The following is a 20,189-nucleotide window of genomic DNA, read 5'->3' as shown; positions in this document are numbered from 1 at the left end:
TCATCCTAAAACAGAATTTGCATTTAAAATCTCATTTCTAATACTAACAATAATTGTTATTGGGGGAGGCCCAAGATGCCTCTTTCAAAAGAGGCTCTTCCCGTTTTTGCCCCACCCATTCCTTATCCTTACTCTCTAAACTCGTTTGCTACCATAAACTCTGGAGAAAGGAAGGTACATTCCTTCACTTTGGTTAGAGATGCCAGGCCGTGGGGCTGGTGGCAGGCAGATCCATGAGTGCACAACCCCTGGGGAAGCGTGGAGAGCAGGTGCCAACACACGTCTTTCTGGGGTGAGCCTCCTTGCTCTAGGGCCAACTCAAGCCCGTAACCACATATTCCAAGGTTTAAACTGTCTTCTAGGATTATGTTACTAGAACAACGAGGACCTCTACCCTCTAGTCCCAACTATAATAGTTTGCTCAAAAAATAACTAGAGAAGTTGGGAGTGGTGGCATGAGCTGTAATCCCAGCTACTTGGGAGACTGAGGCAGGAGGATCATTTGAGACCACGAGTTTGAGACCAGCCCGGGCAACATGATGAGATCCTGTCTCAAAAAGAACTAGAAAAACAATGACAATCAAGTACATGCCTATCTCAGACACAATGGCCCCCCAGCCGTTGTGTAATTTCCTCACAAATTCCAGACCCTGGAATGGAAAGGAGATTCCTTCATCCTTCCCCAAACCCAGAATCCCTGCTAACTGGCTTCAAGCAAAAGGTTGGCAACACACTCTAACCAGAGGAGAACTGACTCCAACTATCCAAAACCACACGAATCTCACATGAAATGATCAAAGCAGGAGAACTCCTCACCGCCCAGCAGCCCCACTTTAGCCCACTCTACACACACCATGCAAAGATCTACACACCTAAAATGCTGCCTTCAACACATCAGCCAATAAACAACTTATACAGTCTCTCTGTGCTCTTAAGGCTGTTGATCATCTGTGCTGTTCTTAGAAACTTCTCCCTGATGACAAGCACCTCTCTTCCACTCCTCTGCCGGTCTCAACTCCTGTCTCAACTCTTGCTACCCAGCCTGCAATTAATCCTTCCCTAAAGGTGAGTCTGTCACCTCCCTGGCCGTCTCCAGCTTTCTCTAACTTCAACCAGGCAGAGACTCCTCTACCTGCTTCCGGCCCTGGTCACAGTCGCTAGCCTGACCCAACAACCTGCTGCCAGGTGGATGCTTCCTCCAGACAATGTCTCATGAGTGCCCCAAACTGAACACAGAGCTGGACATCTTTCCTCCCAGACCTCCTCCCACGACTGCCCATTCTCAATGGCAGTTTCATTACCAGGTTTCTCAGGCTGCAGACCCCTCTCTTCCATCTCACTCCACTAAAAAATGAGTCACTGAATTCCACCAATTCTATTTCTACAAAGCTTTTTACCTCATCCTTCCCTTCCTTCCCCAGGGCCCCAGTTCAGGTTCAAGGAATTCTGCTCACCCTCTTCCAATAAATAGCCGGTTGAGTGGTCTTCTCTGCCTCCTTTTCCTCTTCCTACTCACTCACAGCTGTGTCATTAATCTTTCTAAATACAAGCCCAACATCTTACTGTGTTCTAGTAGCTCCCACATTAAAGTCCCAAATCCTCAAAATGGAATCTAAAGTTCTCTGCTAAAAGTAAATGACACCTCTATGCTTTTTCTCTCCTTATATGCTCTTAAAGGGCTTGCATATTCCACACCTATACACTTTCCCCCAATTCCCTTAATATACATGCTCTTTCTCCTGCCTCCAAACTCCCATACGACGCACTACTTGAGCCTAAAGAGCCCTTGCCCTCTGCATCTCCCTGCTGGAGTCCTGCTCTTTCTTCTTCTTTTTTTTTTTTTTAATTCTGTTCATTCTTCAAGACCCATTTCAAATCCCACTTGCTCCAAAAAGCTTTTCTAAATCTCCACCTTGGAGCTGACTAAAGCACTGAAAGCACATAGCCTGGTATGAAGGACCTACAAACTCCTGGAGGCTCAGCCCTCTGCACGCCCCACACGACCCAGCAGGGCTCTGTAAGTGGCATGTTTTCCGCTGAACTGAATCCCATCCTAGTGACAGTCTTCATACCCTTGGCTTTACCAATTCCGAATATCAAGATGGCTCCTAAATCTGTACCTACAACCTGCTAATATTCATAAAAATAACTACACATTATTGAGTGTTCATGAGCTCCTGGTGCAGCACCGAGTACTTATTAAATGTTATTTCGTTTAATCCCCCCAACAAACCCATGACGTTGCAAAGAACAGTATTATTAGTCCCATTTTTCAGGTGATATATTTGGATTCTTGACAGATTAAATAATTCACCCAAAGTCACACGGATGGGAGGCAGGGCAAGATTTCAAACTTTCAAACACAGGCCTATCTGATTGTCAAGCTCATTTTCAGAAGCAGGCATTCAATCGTGTTTGTTTGCCCGGTGGATAGAAAGAGGCACAGATGGAAAGACAGTGGGTAGCTGGGTGAGTACAAAGAAAGAAGGAATCAACTTCCTGCCTCCAGGCTTCAATCCATTCTTTCTTTTCCTGTCAAAGTGAACTTTCTAAAAAGAGGATTTGGCATTTTTTTTCATCCTTTTTGATGATTAAAGACCCCTATAATTTCCCACCCTCTGTGGAATAAAACCTGAACTCTAGACTATATGTTCCTCAATTATCTCACTCAGCCTACCTCTGAAAACCCCAACACTGGCTACATTTCCAGTGCACCTCTGCCTCAGCCATCGGGGTCTAACTGAGCTCCTGCCCCAGCCATCGGGCCCTACCTGCGCCCCTGCCCCAGCCATCGGGGCCTACCTGCGCCCCTGCCCCAGCCATCGGGGCCTACCTGCGCCCCTGCCCCAGCCATCGGGGCCTACCTGCGCCCCTGCCCCAGCCATCGGGGCCTACCTGCGCCCATGCCCCAGCCATCGGGGCCTACCTGCACCTCTGCCTCAGCCATTGGGGTCTGTCTGCAGATCCTTTTGCCATACACACTCACTCTTCCATGTCTCAGCAATCTCTCTCTCTCTCTCTCCCTCCAATTACCTGATGGACATCTACACTTCCAGACTAAGCCCACATATACCCCTTACATGTCCCCACCCGGTGCTCTACCTCCACTCTGATCCTTCTCTATAAAAGAAGAAATATTTGCAGTTCTAGTTCTAACTCAGCAAAGTCAGCACTAAACTTGCTAGAGTCCTGAAACTCTTACCAGTGAACCCATTATCCCATGGATTTGGATGTCCTGCTGAGCAAACAAAACCAATTCCTGAGTATCTTCTAACACCTAACATGCATAACATAACATAAAGTTTCAAACCAACTTTATAATGTGCCATTCATCTGACCCTGCCACCATTATTAATAACAGGATTGCATTATATTTCAAAATCTTAGGATTTAAGAGCTAAAAATAAAAAAGACCTTACATATGCTGTAGGGATGGAAGGAAGACTGGTGTTAGATGGGCTATGGGACTAAGACTCCCTCCCAGAGTTTAGGGTTAGTATATTAAGCTCTCAACTTCACATGTAAGAAACCTGAGTCTAGGGGGGTTAAGTACCTAGACAAGGTGATATGACTTTGGATCTGGCTCTTCAGTTCCACAAATATTTCCTGACCACCTGGCATATGTGAGGCATTCAAGTTCATTTTGGTGAATGAGAAAGGATCTGTGTGCTTGGGACATTTCCAGTCAGGAAGAGCTAGAGGCCTATTCTTCCCGTGTTAATATAATCAGTAGGTGGGATGATAGAAGAGAATAAAGGAAAACAAGAAATGCTGCCTTGAGGATGTGGCACTTGAGCTAGATTCAGAAAATGTGTTGGAGTTAGCCAGGTGAAGGGTATGGGGTTCAAGGAGGGCACGGTAGGAGAGAAGAGAATGTTTGGGGTGGCGGACAGCATGAACAAGGGTGAAAAGGCATAAAATAGCATGGGATATATGGAACATTGACAGAAACCATGAGTCACCAGGTATAACATGCTCAAGCTGATGTTTTAGAGATTCCTGTAATCATCAGCTCTCATTCATAATAGGTCTTCTAAGACCGCCACCAGCCACCTTTAAGCCATGGCAGGGGACCCAGAGGTATTCATTCATTTCCCCATTTCCCCTCTTTTTAAGACCTGCAACACAGACTATTATTGCTCTCCTCCGCTGGTTACCTTGCTAGCAAACAGTGCTCCCTGAAGTCTGATCACAGTATCTCATGCTACCTATGGTTTGATCCTACCTCCTATAGTTAGGTCTAGCTGATGTCCTTGAGAAAAGGGAAGTAGAAAAAGAGGATGAGGACTCTCTTCAGGCTTTCTTCAGTGACTCTCTGCGGCATCCCTGCCCCGACCCTCGCCCCTGACACCCATTGCAGACACGGTGGCCGCTACACCACTTTGCTTGGCTTTCTTCCTCATCCTTATCCCCACTGTGGTCCTGCAGGCACAAGGCAGACCTTGTCAGCAAGCCAGCTCCCTGATCAGCTACCCGTGCATTTTTCAGAATCCTGAGTAGAGCAGAATAGTTAGTTGGTGTTCCGGTGTTCATCACTTGAGTTAACTTGTTTGCCTTCAGAGAAAATCATTTCTGCCCCAGATATTGCAAAATATGTACCTGTCTCTCTGGCCCCCGGTGCCTCCACCTGCTTGGACTGCAGCTGCTCCTTCCTGCTGACCTCTGCAGTGCACACCCTGGCTGCCCCAGCCCTGGCGCATTCCCAATCAGACTGTCAGCCCCCCTCCCCACACTTGGACACTGCAATGAAGTGTTGACTTCGTTGTTTCTTCTAAGCCCAGCCCTACAGTGACCTAGATGATCAAATGTATGGCTGTAATCATCTCAGTGCCAGGAGCACTGGTAATGAGAGATACAAACACCTATCTCATAGGACTACTGTGTTAAATGAAATAACCTAAGTAAAATATTTAGCGCAGTGCTTGGTACGCTCCATAAATATTTTTGAGCTGCTGCTATTATTAAGAAGGCTCTTGGCTGGGTGCCGTGGCTCACACCTGTAATCCCAGAATTTTGGGAGGCTGAGGCAGGCAGATCACTTGAGATCAGGAGTTTGAGACCAGCCTGACCAACATGGTGAAACACCATCTCTACTGAAATACAAAAATAAGCTGGGCGTGGTGGTGCACACCTGTAATCCCAGCTACTCAGGAGGCTTAGGCAAGACAATCAGTTGAACCCAGGAGGTGGAGGTTTCAGGGAGTTGAGATTGTGCTACTGCACTCTAGCCTGGGTGACACAGCAAGACTCCATCTCAAAAAAAAAAAAAAGAAAAGAAAAGAAAAAAAATAAGACTCTTGTTCCTCTCTGTAAAATGTGGAGTAAATATCCTTGTCCACTTTCCTCAGAGGTGTTGATGTTCCCAAGTCTCACTTCCCACAGTAGGAACCAGGAACACAAAGGATGCTTCCTTAATGTGCAGAATCCCAGCCTTAACCTGATACCACCCCCACCAATACATGAAAATTTCCAGTGGATGGCCTCAGGAATCTGCATTTCAAAATAAGTATCACGGCTGATTCTGAAGCACTCTGAAGTTTGAGAACCACTACGCTCCCAAGAAACTATCTCTTAAGTATCAAGGAGTGAGTGACATATCTGCCAAAAGTGACAGAGACCTGTTTACAACTCCGGGTATAACAGCTGTGCAGTGTCCACCAGGTAGGTGGACCTGCTGGAATAGTAAAATCATTTGAGCTTGTCATAGGAATTGCTAATGTGGAAGAATCTGACATGGAGATGATCAGGTGTAGGCAGAACCCGATGGGACATCATCTTTTGATGTAGGAGCCTAACAATTACCATTGGCGCGAAGGCCCACAGCCATATCACAAGCACCTCCTCTGTCCTTGCCATTTGTAGCATGGGGTAAACGCTGATGACTAGTCCCTAATTCCTAAGAGAAGACTACCCTGTTATCCAGTTACACATGTCCTATCCTCATGCTGATTCCAAAGTTTCATTAATAATCTTTCTCAGTTCTTTATAATGCCACTGCAAATATCCATACAAATTAGCCAACTCCCCTTCGAATTTTCCCACAGCACACGCTCAAGTGGCTGAGAGAGGAGAGCCACAGGTGTATTTGTATAACATTTGCATGAAATTTACATGCTGCCTGCAAATGCCTCCATTTGCAGGTCTGCCCCACTAAACCAGTTCCAAATTCAGAGTCTACAAGGACTCCATGAAGATGGTTATTCTTTCTGTACTATCACTAGTCACTTGCTAGAGTCTACATTCTGTGCCCATGTCACGACAGGTGGGAAGGGCAGACCCAACCAGAACCTTGTAGAGGGGAGTGAAAAGCCCAAATCACAAATACCAGCAGGGCCCCCAATTCCCCTTGGATCCTCCTCCTTAGATAGCAAACTACCAAGTCACTAGTAGTGACCTGGTAAGGCTTGCTTCACTCCTTGTCATAACCCCCTGAAGTTCCTGGTCTCAGCTCCTTTTACTCATGAAAATAAACCCACAGTCCCAAGTTCCCAGAAGATTTGGCTGGTTCAGAGAAAGAGCTGAAAGGGCCTTTCAGGTCCAACCCTCTCACTGCTATGAATATAAAAGGTCCAGAGAGATGACACGACTGTCCACCAAGGAGTTAACAGACAGCAGGATGGTTCTTCCCCTTCACAGCTCAGACTCAGGTGCCTAACAGTGCCAATCTCAGTGCCTCCCCTTCCCCACACACACACTTTTCAGGATGCTGGATGGGACTGGGGTTCAAAAGGATAAGACCTGCACTGTTCTAAGAGAAGCTCCCTGTGACCACGCATGGAACCTGCTCTCTGTGTGCCTATCGCTGGCATCTAAGCCTGGTGATAACTGCCACCGGGTCCAGTTCCCTTTCTAGGGGAGAAAATCAAGCTGTGATTACCTGTTTGAAAGAAGGGACCAGAACAGCTTTGAGAAGAGTTGCTTTTTTTTCCCTACAGCATAGAAGTTCTCTTCCCAAACTTACACTAAAGCAGAGTCTCAGCCTGGTCCAGGCGTGCCACACTTTGGCCTAGATTTAGCAGCAGGTTGCATTTCAGCAAGGGACAGAAAGGGAAAGGGCTCCCAAGCTAACGCCTTTCTTCCCTGTCACAGTTCCTACAAATGCCATCTGCAGATCTGACACAGAATGGGCCTTCCCTACCCGCTGCAAGGGCAACATCTTGACAGAAATGAACCTCTTGTCCCCTCTCCTCCGTTTGGGAAAATTGTGGAGATTCCTGGAGGCCTTTCCAAATTGGGATCTTGGGTGAAGTATACAAGGTGTTCAGGGACAGGGTCTGCCCGAAATTTGGACCAAAGGTGGAACTGGACTGTTGCCAGGTTCAGACCACTGGTAGAGACACCTTACAAATGGAAGCCTGACAATTCTCCAGGCTCATGAACCAGCTACTGTGGGCCATCCAAACATTCACTCAGCGTCCACACGGCCCATGCCCCTACCTCCTTCTGCACTCCGCCCCTCACATGCCCTATCTCTGTAAATACTGTGTAGATAATTCAGGGCACTTCCTATGGGCAACAAGCCCCACTTACTGATTCCTCCTTCCCTGTCTTGTATAAATATTTCAGTTAAAAAAAAAACCCAAAACTTTAAAAAATTTTTACAAAGAAATTTAAAGATGGGACAGCCCATCCAAAACATTTGCAGCCAGCTGACTAATTTAATACCTAGAAATAGTCTCATTAGGGATCTCCTCAAGCCTGGAAGGAATTACTTGGTACAAGGGAAAGTCTGAGCACTGACTTTGGTTGTTGATGAATTTATTAACTGACTAATTAACATAAGGGCAAAGTTCATGGAAAGTTTTTGGCGAAGTAGAGAAAAGTAGCACTTCAGTTACCCTTCCAGCGGTGTTCTCAGTCCAGAGAGGTGATAGGAAGAGCTGGACCTGGGCAAAGGTTGTTTGCCTTTCCTGCTCAGGCAAGGAGAAGAGGTCCTTCATCACCATGGCTGGAGTCTCCATCCATCCCACTCCCCCCTGCTGCCTGGCTTTCCTGCAGCTTCTGTTCAGTCCAGAGTTTGGAATTCAATCCAGGAACAGGCATGACAAACACTATTTTTCATTTCCATGGAGACAAGGCCCTGCAATAGAACCAGGACTCCATGCCCGAAATGACAAAACAGTCTGACCCATTTTTCCCCCTTCCTACAAAAACAAAATAAGTTTGTTTGGGTCCTGCCAGAGCCAAGGAGAAAAAAGCAAGAGTTCCTGTTATCTCAAAAGATATTTCAAAGAGGAACAAATTATAACCATCTTTGAAAACACTGATAATGCTACAGAACCAGTGTCAGAAATCAGACATAAATCACTTTACCCAAAGGGCTCATCTGCAGTAAATCCATCTGCTTCCTCCTCCGAAGCTGCTGGGGAAAAGGTTCATATCCCCTAAGAGAAGGATTTAATGACCAGCTATCCAACTTCTTATAGAATCCAACTATTTCCTCAACTTCTCTTGCACCATTTCCTCCCTCATTTTATTCTAGCCTCCCTGGACCTTTCTCTTTCTTGAACAAACCCAGTTCACCTAGGATATTGGCACTTGTTGGTCCCACCGCCTGGAACTCTTACTCTAAAATTTTGAATGCTGGTTCCTTTTCAGCCTTCAGATCAAAGCTCAAATGTAACCTCCTCAGAGCAGACTTTCTTGAAGGGCCACTCCATATAAAGTGGCCTTCCTAACCCCAGGCAATCATTACCACGTGGCCCTGTTTCTTTTCATTGCCCTTATAGGAGCGGAAATTGTCTTGTTTTGTTGTTGTTTTTTCGTTGCTTACCACCAGGCTGAGCACTCCATGGGGGCTGGGGCCACGTCTATGTGTGCTTCCCCAGTACCTCCAGCAAAATGACTGGCACATACTGGGGATGCAGATATATAGTCCATGAATTTTAAAAAGTGGGATCTTCTTTCCTTTTTTTTTTTTTTTTTCTTTTGAGATGGAGTCTCGCTCTGTTGCCCAGGCTGGAGTGCAGTGGCACGATCTCGGCTCACTGCAAGCTCTGCCTCCTGAGTTCACACCATTCTCCTGCCTCAGCCTCCCGAGTAGCTGGGACTACAGGCGCCCGCCACCACGCCCGGCTAATTTTTTGTATTTTTAGTAGAGACGGGGTTTCACCACGTTAGCCAGGATGGTCTCGATCTCCTGACCTCGTGATCTGCCCGTCTCGGCCTCCCAAAGTGCTGGGATTACAGGCGTGAGCCACCGCGCCCGGCCAAAAAGTGGGATCTTCTTAAAGCCATTCATTCCATCGTCCAGCCACTCTGATAGACATGTCTTTCTAAAGCTGGCCCCAAATCTGCCTTTTTAAAAAGGCCAGCCTTTAAGTCCTTTTTCTAGCTCTTGGGTCCATGAAAACTAAAATATGACATCACTTCCAGACTCTCTGCTAGCCTTGTCACTCTGTCTAGACATCAGGGTACCTGATTTTAAAATCCTGAGCTGATTGGTGCCCTTGAGAAAATCACTTTTTCTTTCTGTGCACCTGTGTTTTTAGTCTGTTGCACTATCACAACCTATTTTCCTGGAGTGAGAATCCTTTAAAGAATAAACCTAATTAGACCACGCATCCCAAAAGTAAAGAGCTTCCTATAATTGCTCATGGAGTGAAACAGGATTAGCAGTGAAATGTGAATTCCCAGTTAAGAAACTGAATCCTGTTCCTAAATTCAGTCCTTTCCACATGGCAAAGACACGGGATGAGAGTACAGATTGTGGCTAGGCATATATTCAGCTAGTTCCTACATCCACAGGGCTGGGACAATAAAGACTTAGATAAAGCAGAAGATACTAAAATCAAACATAAGAACTTACTGCTGTTGTACAATTTCCTTTTCCTGAGATTGTTCACAACAGAACAAACGCCTAACATTTAGGGGACAGTCCTGCTGGGTTCACAGGCTGGGTGTTGGCTGAGCTGATCTACAATAGTCTGTAGTTTGGAAGGAGCGCATAGTGGTCATGTAATCCATCCTCCCACTGGGTGCAGGGCTCCCTCTGCAATGGCCCTGACAACAGCCACCAGGCCTCTGCTTCAGATCTCCACTGACAGAGCTCCCACTGGCCAGCTGCTTACATGTTAATGGCACTCTTACGTGCCACAGTCCTCATTCCTCCATGACTCTCAGCGATCATTATCTGTCCAAACCTCTTTGATTTTAATAGTCTTTAAAAATTAACCTAACCTTGCTGATTCAATGTCATTAAGCAAGAATCTTTGGAGCACCTCTAACTTTGTATTACATACTCATCCTGAGGGCCCAATAGGACAGCAACAGTGTCATGGTTGTTTGTATCCACATGATATTAAATGTGATATTGGGCACACAGTAAGAACTTAATACTTTTAAAATTGCCTCTATGGCCAGTTGCAGTGGCTCATGCCTGTAATCCCAGCACTTTGGGAGACCGAGGTGGGAAGATTGCTTGAGGCCAGGACTTTGAGGCCAGGCTGGGCAACATAGCAAGACCTCGTCCCTAAAAAAAAAAAAAAAAAAAGAATTAGCCAGGCGTGGTGGCAGATGCCTGTAGTCCCAGCTGTTCAGAGGTTGGGGCGGGAAGATCACCTGAGACCAGGAATTCAAGGTTGCAGTAAGCTATGGTCACACCACTACACTTCAGCCTAGTCAACAGAGTGAGATCCTTTCTCAAAATAAAATAAAATATGAAATTACATTAATAAAAGTATATAATAAACTTGCCTCTAACAATCTCAGTCAACTCTTAAGTACAATCCCACCCAAAGTATTTCAGAAGCCTAAATATTCAAGGGAATAGAACCTTGTGAAAGCAGAAAGGCGCTAAACTCTCCCAGGAAGCCCCTTCCTGAAAAGAGATTTCCAATCCACTGGGAGGCAAAGACCACTGGAACAAGGCAAGGAGTTCAACTGAATAGAACTTCCAGCTTCTCCTGTGTTTGCTCATCAAGGACCCCTCCCCCATCCTCAGCAAGAGAAATGCTGCTACTAAAACCAAAAGGAATTCCTGCAGGATCCATCCATCCACCCATCAAACAGTTGGTGAGGACCATGTTCTATGCCCATGCCAGGTAAAGGTTTAGGCATTGGGGATACTGTCCCTGACTCTAAGAAACTCACAGTCTGATGGGAGAGACAGACATGTAATGAACTAACACCTTACAGTATCTCCCATCACCGCTCGTCAAGGGAGACAGGCCAGGAAACTGAGGAATAGCCCCCAGGAGTTAGGTGGCCTTCCTGACTCAGGCCTTCCTCATGTCTGATCTGGGGACAAACCACTCCTCTCTGAGCTTCCGCTTTTATTATGCAAGAACTAGAGTGGATGCTGTCTAACCCCCATGAGGACATGGAGGAGGATGACAAAGAACATATAAAGAATACACTATGAAGTACTGAGAGCAGTAGCATCTCTGAGACAGAAGGATTCAGATCTAAATTAGGCAAAGCATCCAGAAACAAAATCCAGGCAGTCTGGGCCCACAGTTAACTCAGCATCACCAGCCTTTTCTCTGGCCAGGGCCACATCACCTCAGTGCCAGAGGTTGCTATGGTACTGTCAGGTCAATGTTCCTCGAGAGGCAGTCAGACTAAGGCTGTGCAGGTGGGGGAGAAGTTGTGACATGCCACGTGTCCTGCCCCTCACCTCACTGGCCTACCAGGATGGCTAATCTCTGCCTGACCGCTGGGATTCAAACCTGGTTCTGATTTATTTTCCTGCTATAACTCAAATCGAAGCATACCGAAGAATGACCACATGTTAAAGTCAGAAATTTTAGAATAGAGAAAACTGTAAGAGGTCAGTCCCGCTGCTGGCTTCAATCAGATGCCCGTCAACCAAGAGAGGCTTTAGTCTAATTTAAAATACATTCAGGGTACGAAATCCCAGGGCTTTCCCTTGCCACCCTTCTCATTGTCTCCTGCTATCATCAGGAAGTTATTTATGATTTTAAAAAGAAAAAGCCCAGCCTGGGCAATATAGTAAGAGTTGGTCTCTACTATACTTTTAAGAAAATTAAAAAATGTTCTTAAAATTAGCCAGGTGTGGTGGTTCACACTCTGTAATCCCAGCTACTTGGGAGGCTGAGGTGGGAGGATTGCTTGAGCCCTGGAGACAGAGGTTGCAGTGAGCTGACATCATGCCACTGCACTCCAGCGTGCGTGACAGAGTGAGGCCTTGCCTCAAAAAAAAGAAAAAACCCTCTGTTATATTGTACTTAATCCCATTTTCTTTTATTCCAGCTATCCCGGACTGCAGGTCAGTTCATCAGTTATAATCCCTCCCTCTGTTCCTATCCTCCTTTCTTTGAGTGAAACAATTCTACTTCCTTAAACCTATTCTCTGAAGTTAAAAATCACTTCTCCTACAACATCCCCACCCAATCTTTACCTCTCAAGGGCCAGTCACTAATTGATGTGTAACTCATTGCACCTTGGGACAGCTCTGATAGTTTTTATTTTAAGCTCAAACTGTTTCCTGTGGCTTCCTACCAGAGGTCCTATCCTACTCCCTTGTGAGCCATAGAACAAATCTAATTTCTCCTCCACGTGACATTATCACGTGGCTCTCATGCCTTCTCGGCACCTGCTGGACTCTCGCATTAACATGGCGATGGCTCCCTCAGCCAGCGACTGGGCTCCTTCTCCTCTGAACGGAGTCCGGGTGATCTCAACTTTCTTAACTGTGAAGCCCAGACAGAGTTGTAATACTGCAGAGAAGTGGCCTGAGCCGCTCAGAATAGAGCAGAATCATCACTTCACCTGCTTTGGGAATCACAATGCAAACATATATTTTCAGTCATTTTCTGAATCAAAAGAATCAAGAAATTGCTCACTGTTCCTTTAGGAGTCTCTGGGTATAGTGCTTCAACCTTCTCCTGTAGGCTAAGTGGGGGTGCATATCCCTCCAAGAAGCAAACACCCCCACCACTTCCCCCAATGAGACAAATCCAAGTTTCGGCAGAAGGATGAACAATTTTACCCCAACTCAGGTTACACTAAAATTCTGAGTGTTTATATGAGGATCTCTAGGCCAGATGCAAAACTACAGACCTTAAGAGTCTCTTATCTGGACGCAAGAATAGTGTTTGCATTTTTAAGTGGCTGAAAAACATCTGGAGAATATTTTGTGACATGAGAAAATCATAGGAAATCCACATTTCAGAGTCCATAAATAAAGTTTTATTGGGAACACAGCCATGCTCGTCCGTTCATAAATTGTCCACGACTGCTTCTACTGTGCAAAGCAGAATTGAGTAGCTGAGACAGCCCGGCCCACAAGGCCTCCAGTATTGACTGTCTGGCCCTGTACCAAAACAGTCTGCTGGCCTCTGGTCTAAGCAGAAAAGACCTTGAAAAGGTCAAGGGGAGGGTGCCTGCGTCCCAACCATTGGGAGAAAGGGCTGCAGGCTTGCTCCTGTCAGCAGAAGAAATTTGTAGGGCCAGAAAAGAGAGAAGCAGGGAGGGGGCGTGGGAGGTGTTTAGTCTTAGGCTTTTAAAAAAATTATTATTAAATAGAGGCAGGGTCTCGCGATGTTGCCCAGGCTGGTCTTGAACTCCTAGGCTCAAGCGATCCTCCCACCTCAGATCCCAAAGTGCTGGGATTACAGGCATGAGCCAGCACACCCAGCCAGGAGTTTTTCTTCTAGGTGATGACAGCTTTTATTCCTTCATTCTTTCCACAAGTGATTGTTTTGCAGTTGCTTAAATGCCTACAGAGGTAACCGGACTAGCTGATTCTCCACTCCCTACCCACCCCCAATCCTCACGGGGCACTACTTTTTAATCATGGCCTTGACATTATCAATCTCCTGCTACGGGTGGCTCCCAAAATCATCCCTTTCCCTTACCCTTCTTCCAAGGCCAGCTTTTTTCATCTTGGTTCCAAACTTCTCTAACCTGCCGAGTGCTATCCAAGGCAAAGGCTAGAAATATGACCACCATTCAAGGTCAGCTGCAGAGGGAGGAGAGGCAGGAGGTAGAGGAGCGAGGGGGTCTCCCCGGAGCACAGTGTGCTAGCAAGTATCAGAGAAGAGGCAAAGATGGCTTTCTCTAGCCCTGCCTGAGCTCTTGGCTGAGGCCCCGGGGACAGAGCAAGCTCCAAGTCCTCCCCCAGCCCTCTACTTCCTAAATCAAGCAAATAACTAACAATGCAAGGAGGTGTGGGGGAGTAAGGCCCAGCCACTGGGTAGCTATTTTCTCAAAATACATGGCAAATCTCTGCGCCAAATGCTGGCTAAGCCAAAGAATAAACAAATCCTTTTATTTCTCTGAGATGAGAGCTATCAACTTCCCCTTTCATCCTCTCCTTCTGCTGGCCAGATCCATCTGTCCCATGGCCCTCTCCCTGTGGGATAAGCAGTGTCTGTCCATATCTTCCTGACCACAGCTCTGGCCAGCTCCTACCCCCGCCGGAGGCACTGCGGAGGGAAGCCAGCAGGTGGAGAACAGGAGCACATGGCCTGTCCACACCTCCCCCAGAAGCTCTCAGCCAGTTCTCCATGATGCATGGTGCCACTAATTCATTCCTCTGCCCTCCTTTCTCCAAGTTAGAGGGCACTGAATTAAGTCTTGCTGGACAAGGAGACCATCATCACCCTCAACCCAGCCTGTCTCTCCAGCCCACCCCAGGGCCACCCCTCCGTGATCCAGAGCTCAGCTCAAGCAGTGCTACTATAGAGGAGAAAAGAAAAGGCTAGGGAGGGAAAAGAAGGTGGCATCTCTGCAGCATGATGTCACACTGGCTGCTTTCGGATCCCCAGAACAGAAAACAGAAGCAAACAACATGGACTCCGGATTTACTCTGCCTTGAAAGGTTTGTGTTCTTGGCAGCTCTGAGCAGCCTGCGTCAGATGAGAAAAGCACACAACCAGAAAGACAGGTCTTCACCACAGCCCCCAGGGCCCCATTCTGACCCCAGGACAGAGCCACCGCTTCCAAAAAATCCCACGAGGTAACAAAGATACACACACACATACACACACACACACACACACACACGCACACACACACCAGGCGTCAGCACGAGTTAGCACTAACCTGGAAGCCATTAGGTAGGAACAGTAGCAGAGTGCAGTGCAGAGAGGAACTCATTCATTCATGCATTGGGCAGTGGGGGGCGGGGGCGGGGAGCGGGGGCCCTGAGGAGGCTGGAGGGCACTCACCTCCATGACCATCCCAAAGCCCTGTTTCTAACGGGGGAGGGGACTCGGGCCAGGGCTCTCAGAAGCTGGGGGCGCTTCTTTGCTCTGCTGTTTCACACCGCTGTGGCATTTTAAGCATGACTCCCCTTTATTTCCCTCTCCCCCACCTCCCTCTGCTGCTGTTATTTGGTGTGGTCGTGCCGCCTTACAGAAGTCCCTCTCTCTCTCTGCCTGGCTCCCTTTCTCTCTCTCCCTCTGACTCCCTCACAGACAGCTGTTCTGAGCTCAGGCACGCACGCGCACAGGCGCACAGACACACTCAGACACGCACCCCTCTTGCGCGCAGACACGCACACGCGCACACACGCACACACGTCCCCTGCCGGTTTACATAATGCAACTCTTTGGTGCAGTCAGCTTGCCGGCGCCCAATTATTCATGCCAGCGTGGAGGACAGAGCCGCTGGGGCTGCGGGGGGGTTATTTCCTCTTCACCCTCAATCCGACAAAATACAAGACCATGTTCCCCGGAGACTCTGCTCCCTTCGCTGCCACCAATTATTTCCCAGGTGCTGCCCACTAGGTCGACCTGTATCAAGGAGGTGACACTAAATAAAAACACAGGTGCCTGGCTCTAAAGAGAGTCGTGCATCCTTCAAAGGATGACGGCTCTCTCACGGCCCGAGGCCTGGGAGTAGAGGAAGAGAGGAGGCCAGCACTGAAACCATAATCCGCAAGAAAAGATGGCCGAGGGCCTCTTCAGTGTAGCTGCTCCCAGACTTCCAGGATGCTCGCTTCTCCGGCAGGTCAGGCTCTCACAGACGGCAAGAGTAACACTCAGGGAAAGCACTTACATTCGTGGCAAAGCAGAGTCGCCAGGGTCTTCTAATTCTAAGCTGCACCTCTTAGAAGTGTTTTTTTTTCTCTGTCCATTCACCGAAATGCAGTATTAGTACTCAGACAGCCCCCAGAGGAAAGTTCTGGCAGTGCGAGGTATTCTATTCAGCAACGATATTAATAATATTTTGAAAGTCATTCATGACTTACAAAGCATTTTGCCTACATTCAATCATTTCATTCCCACCACAATCACCTAAATACTGACCTGTTTAGTGGATCTGGAAACTGAGTCCTGGAAAAGTGAAGGTCCCATGCAAGAAAGAGGCAGAGCTGGGAATCCAGATCACCTGCCTCTAGACCCATGGCGATTAACTAATTGCCTCACACCCCAACTATTTGAGAACCACTGTCATCTCTTGAGGCATGTAGCACAAAACCGACAACACTAACAATGATGATGGTTAGCTCAATGCCTGGGAAACTTTAATCCCCTAAGAATCTTCTTCACCCACAGATTCTGATAGAGCAGGTCTAGGGGACCACCCAAAAGTCAGCCTTTCTAACAAAACCCCAGGCGATGCCCACGTTGCTATTCCGGGACCACCCTGAACAGCAAATGTTTGGCTTATGCATTCTCATGCTTTGAATCTTCCAAAAAGACAGTTTTGTCTGTCCACTGCAGCTGCATAGGAAAACATGCTGAAGGTGAATAGTAATTATAATCCATTGATGTCACCTGCATCCTGCTCGAACTCATGCTGAGAGCTCATATTTCTTGGGCATCTGTTGGCAAAATGTCTCATTCCGGGAGGGCCAGCCCCTGCAGGCTCATCATGAAAAGTCTTTCCAAGATTGCTTCTGTCTGCAGCCCGTTGATAGAACAGCAGCCGCACAGTATCTGGGAAGCAGATAGTTCTGGGCTGTCTGGCCCTGCCTCCGTTACCTAGAGGAATCCCAGCTCCAAAGAAAGGTATATTGGCAATGCCCCGATTTCAGCCTCCCTCCTTGTCTGGCTCAAGTCCGACTTCTTCTGAAATGCCTTTCTGGCTCTTCTCTGTTAATCCACGGAAAGATCTTGGACTAGAGTCAGATCTGAAACCAAAACTGAGTTGCATTGCTTGCTGGTCACCCACGTACTCTTATCTCAAACTCAGTTTCTTCATCTGAAAATGCTAATACTACATATTTCCTCCTTTGTACTGTTGAAAAGATGATGAAGTCAAAAAAGCATGTGAAAGCACCCCAGAACGGTTGGGTACCTCTCCTGCCCCTGCCCTTACAGTATACATTTAGAACTTAATTGCAGATTCTGTTGTCCTCTGTTGGTTTTACATCCCTGAGAAGATCGTAGGCTATTTTTTCTTTCATGTCCCTCCAGCATGTAGGAGTACTGGGTACACACATATTCAGTAAATATCTTTGGGCTGGGCATGGTGGCTCATGCCTGTAATCTCAGCAGTTTGGGAGGGAGAGGCGGGTGGATCACTTGAGCTCAGGAGTTTTAGACCAGCCTGGCCAACGTGGTGAAACCCCATCTCTACTAAAAATACAAAAATTAGCCAGGCATAGTGGCACACACTTGTAATCCCAGCTACTCGGGAGGCTGAGGCAGGAGAATCTCTTGAATCTAGGAGGCAGAGGTTGCTGTGAGCCATGATCGCACCACTGCACTCCAGCCTGGGCGACAGAGCAAGACTCTGCATTAAAAAAAAAAAAAAAAAAAAAAAAAAAAAAAAAAAGTTGCACTGAATGTCCTTTCCTCCATTAAGGCATAGACACAGGGGTTGGTGGAATCTAGTGGCCAGAGTCCTAGTCCTAACTTCCCCACTCACTTACTATGTAACTTTGAACAAGTTGTGCTAATTTTGAGGGGACTTTACTTCTTCCACTACAAAATGTACAGCTGTATATGGGCTTACATTGTTAGTATTTTCATGGTTTATATTAAATACAATGGGTTAAAACCATATGTCAGGGACCACACAAATACAACTTCAAATGTTAGTCCTATCAATTACTTCTTCTGTGCTCTTTGAAAAGTTAGCTTCACTAAGTTTCTGATCTTTCAATCTTAATGGAACATGTGAGGATTAAATGATGTAAATACATGCCACCTGCTTCTCACTGCATCTGACATATAGTATGTATCTGTCCAATAAACTAAAGCTACTATAATCAATATTGGTCAAAAACAATAGCTACTGTTGAAAAACACAGTGAAAAATATTTTCTAGTGGTGAGACAGATATTCAGAAGCCTTGAGTTTGGATACAAGAAAGAACTCAGTTCCTTAAGATACACGAAGTATGTGCGTGGTATTTCTTCAGTCACCAAAATGTTATTTGCCTGCTACCCTCAAAATGGACACATTAAATAATAGAAAAGTAACAAAACAAGTGAATCAGGGAATCTGGACTCTGTCTACTGTTACAGAATACAAGGCTTTCATGATGAGAAGCGCTTCACTTGAGCTACAATAAAACCAAAACTATCCTGATGATAGCAAAAGAGTACTATTTATGTGCAGTGCAATTTGCTAAACCCCTGACAAGAATTATTTCATTGAATTATATCAACAGTATATGAAATGGATACTACTTATTATTCCCATTTCTCAGACGACAAAACGAAGAGGTAGAAAGTTTAATAACTTGCCTATAGTACATGGTTATTAAGTAGTAGAGCCTGTATCTGAAACCCCATCTGCCTTACCCGAGTCCTACTCTGAACGATTACATTGCGTGTGAAAAGAAGGGGCTACTGACATGCCATTAGGAAGGCATGGACCTTTTTGTCCTAATGGTGTTTATAATTTCCCATAGAGGCACTCATACTTTCTGCCCTTGTCCTTCTTGAAAGGACAGCACAAACTCTGGGGTGACCAGCTGATCCAAGAGCAGGTACATGCTGCAATCCTAACAAAGCCAACAGGACTTCCACGAACGGAACTTATGCCTCCAGACTCAATCTCCACACTTTCACAGCTATTTGGTGCCTAAATTCCCAAGCTGCTTTTCTGTAAATGAATTTAGGAAATTGAGGTAAAAGTGGGTACCTTTCTCTGAATTAAACCTTTCCTTCAGAGATACAGAAAACTGACACTATCTTCTATTTTTTAAAGGAAAAGAGGTTTCTGAGAGTCCTGTGCAGTGTCAAAAGCACTTTCCAGAGACCACCCTAGAGGAATCAGGGCTAAGAAAGAGAAGTTAAGATACACCTGCAAATCCAACTGAACCAATCCATTCAACCCAGACCTGATCAATCACATTTTATATAAAGAGGGTCAGTGTCTACACAGTATTTTATTCACTTCCTGTGTTTGATAATCCTTGTTGACATGCATGGGAGATGTTGAAAATAAAGGCTAAGATCTTACGTCTCTGAATCCCACCTGCATACTAATAAAATAAAATTTAAAAACTTTTACAGAGTAGCACTCCAAACAGTTTACATAAATCTGAATTTGTTGAATCACGGAGAATGATAGGCAAAAGTGAATCTCATTGTTTTAAAACTATCATCCAAATCACGAGTGCCTTTCTGAAGCACAGTCATTTAGGAGATTTCTGAAGCGTGTGGGATACAAAGAAGAAGAGAAACAGGGATCGACAAGTTACTGAGAATTCACCATTGCAGGCACAGGGGTAAGTACTTTTATGCCTTTTATCCTTTTATAAAATTTATTTAAGGCCAGGTGCAGTGGCTCATGCCTGTAATCCCAGCACTTTGGGAGGCCGAGGCAGGTGGATCACCTGAGGTCAGGAATTCAAGACCAGGCTCGGCAACATGGTGAAACCCTGTCTCTACTAAAAATACAAAAATTAGCCAGCCGTGGTGGTGGGCGCCTATAATCCCAGCTACTCAGGGGGCTGAGGCAGGAAAGTCACTGGAACCCAGGAGATGGAGATTGTGGTGAGCCGAGATCGTGCCATTGTGCTCCAGCTGAGTAAGAAGAGCAAAACTCCGCTTTAAAAAAAAAGTATTTTATCAAACTGATGAGAAAACTGAGTATCAGGAGCCTGTACTTTACTTACCTATGATCCCACAGTTATTTCTAAAAATCCATCTTTTCCACTGGGCACAGTGGCTCACATCTGTAATCCCAGCACTTTGGGAGGCTGAGGCAGGTGCATCACCTGAGATCAGGAGTTCAGACCAGCCTGGCCAACATGGTGAAACCCCATCTCTACTGAAGATACAAAAAATTAGCCAGGTGTGGTGGCAGGCATCTGTAATC

The 20,189-nt window shown here is 46.3% G+C and overlaps 1 protein-coding gene across 23 annotated transcripts in view; it reads right to left on the bottom strand.

The window, feature by feature from the left end:
• GRAMD1B (GRAM domain containing 1B) overlaps window positions 1-20,189 on the bottom strand; it is a 263,268-nt gene that overhangs the window by 47,421 nt on the left and 195,658 nt on the right. Inside the window, exon 1 of one of the 23 annotated variants that reach the window (XM_016922192.4) lies at window positions 15,010-15,902. The exons of 18 other annotated variants lie outside the window; for them this stretch is intronic. In XM_016922192.4, the coding sequence (XP_016777681.1) occupies window positions 15,010-15,020 (11 nt within the window). In that variant the 5' untranslated portion in view covers window positions 15,021-15,902. Of the gene's footprint in view, window positions 1-7,838; window positions 8,895-13,820; window positions 14,039-15,009; window positions 15,903-20,189 lie in introns of those variants that run through there. 4 more of the 23 variants (XM_016922195.4, XM_063784589.1, XM_016922198.4 and 1 more) reach the window with 4 other exon arrangements.

Source organism: Pan troglodytes, chromosome 9, assembly GCF_028858775.2.
Source record: "Pan troglodytes isolate AG18354 chromosome 9, NHGRI_mPanTro3-v2.0_pri, whole genome shotgun sequence".
Lineage (NCBI taxonomy): Eukaryota > Metazoa > Chordata > Mammalia > Primates > Hominidae > Pan > Pan troglodytes.
Note: the sequence above shows the minus strand (reverse complement) of the source record. Positions and strands in the feature narration are given on the sequence as shown.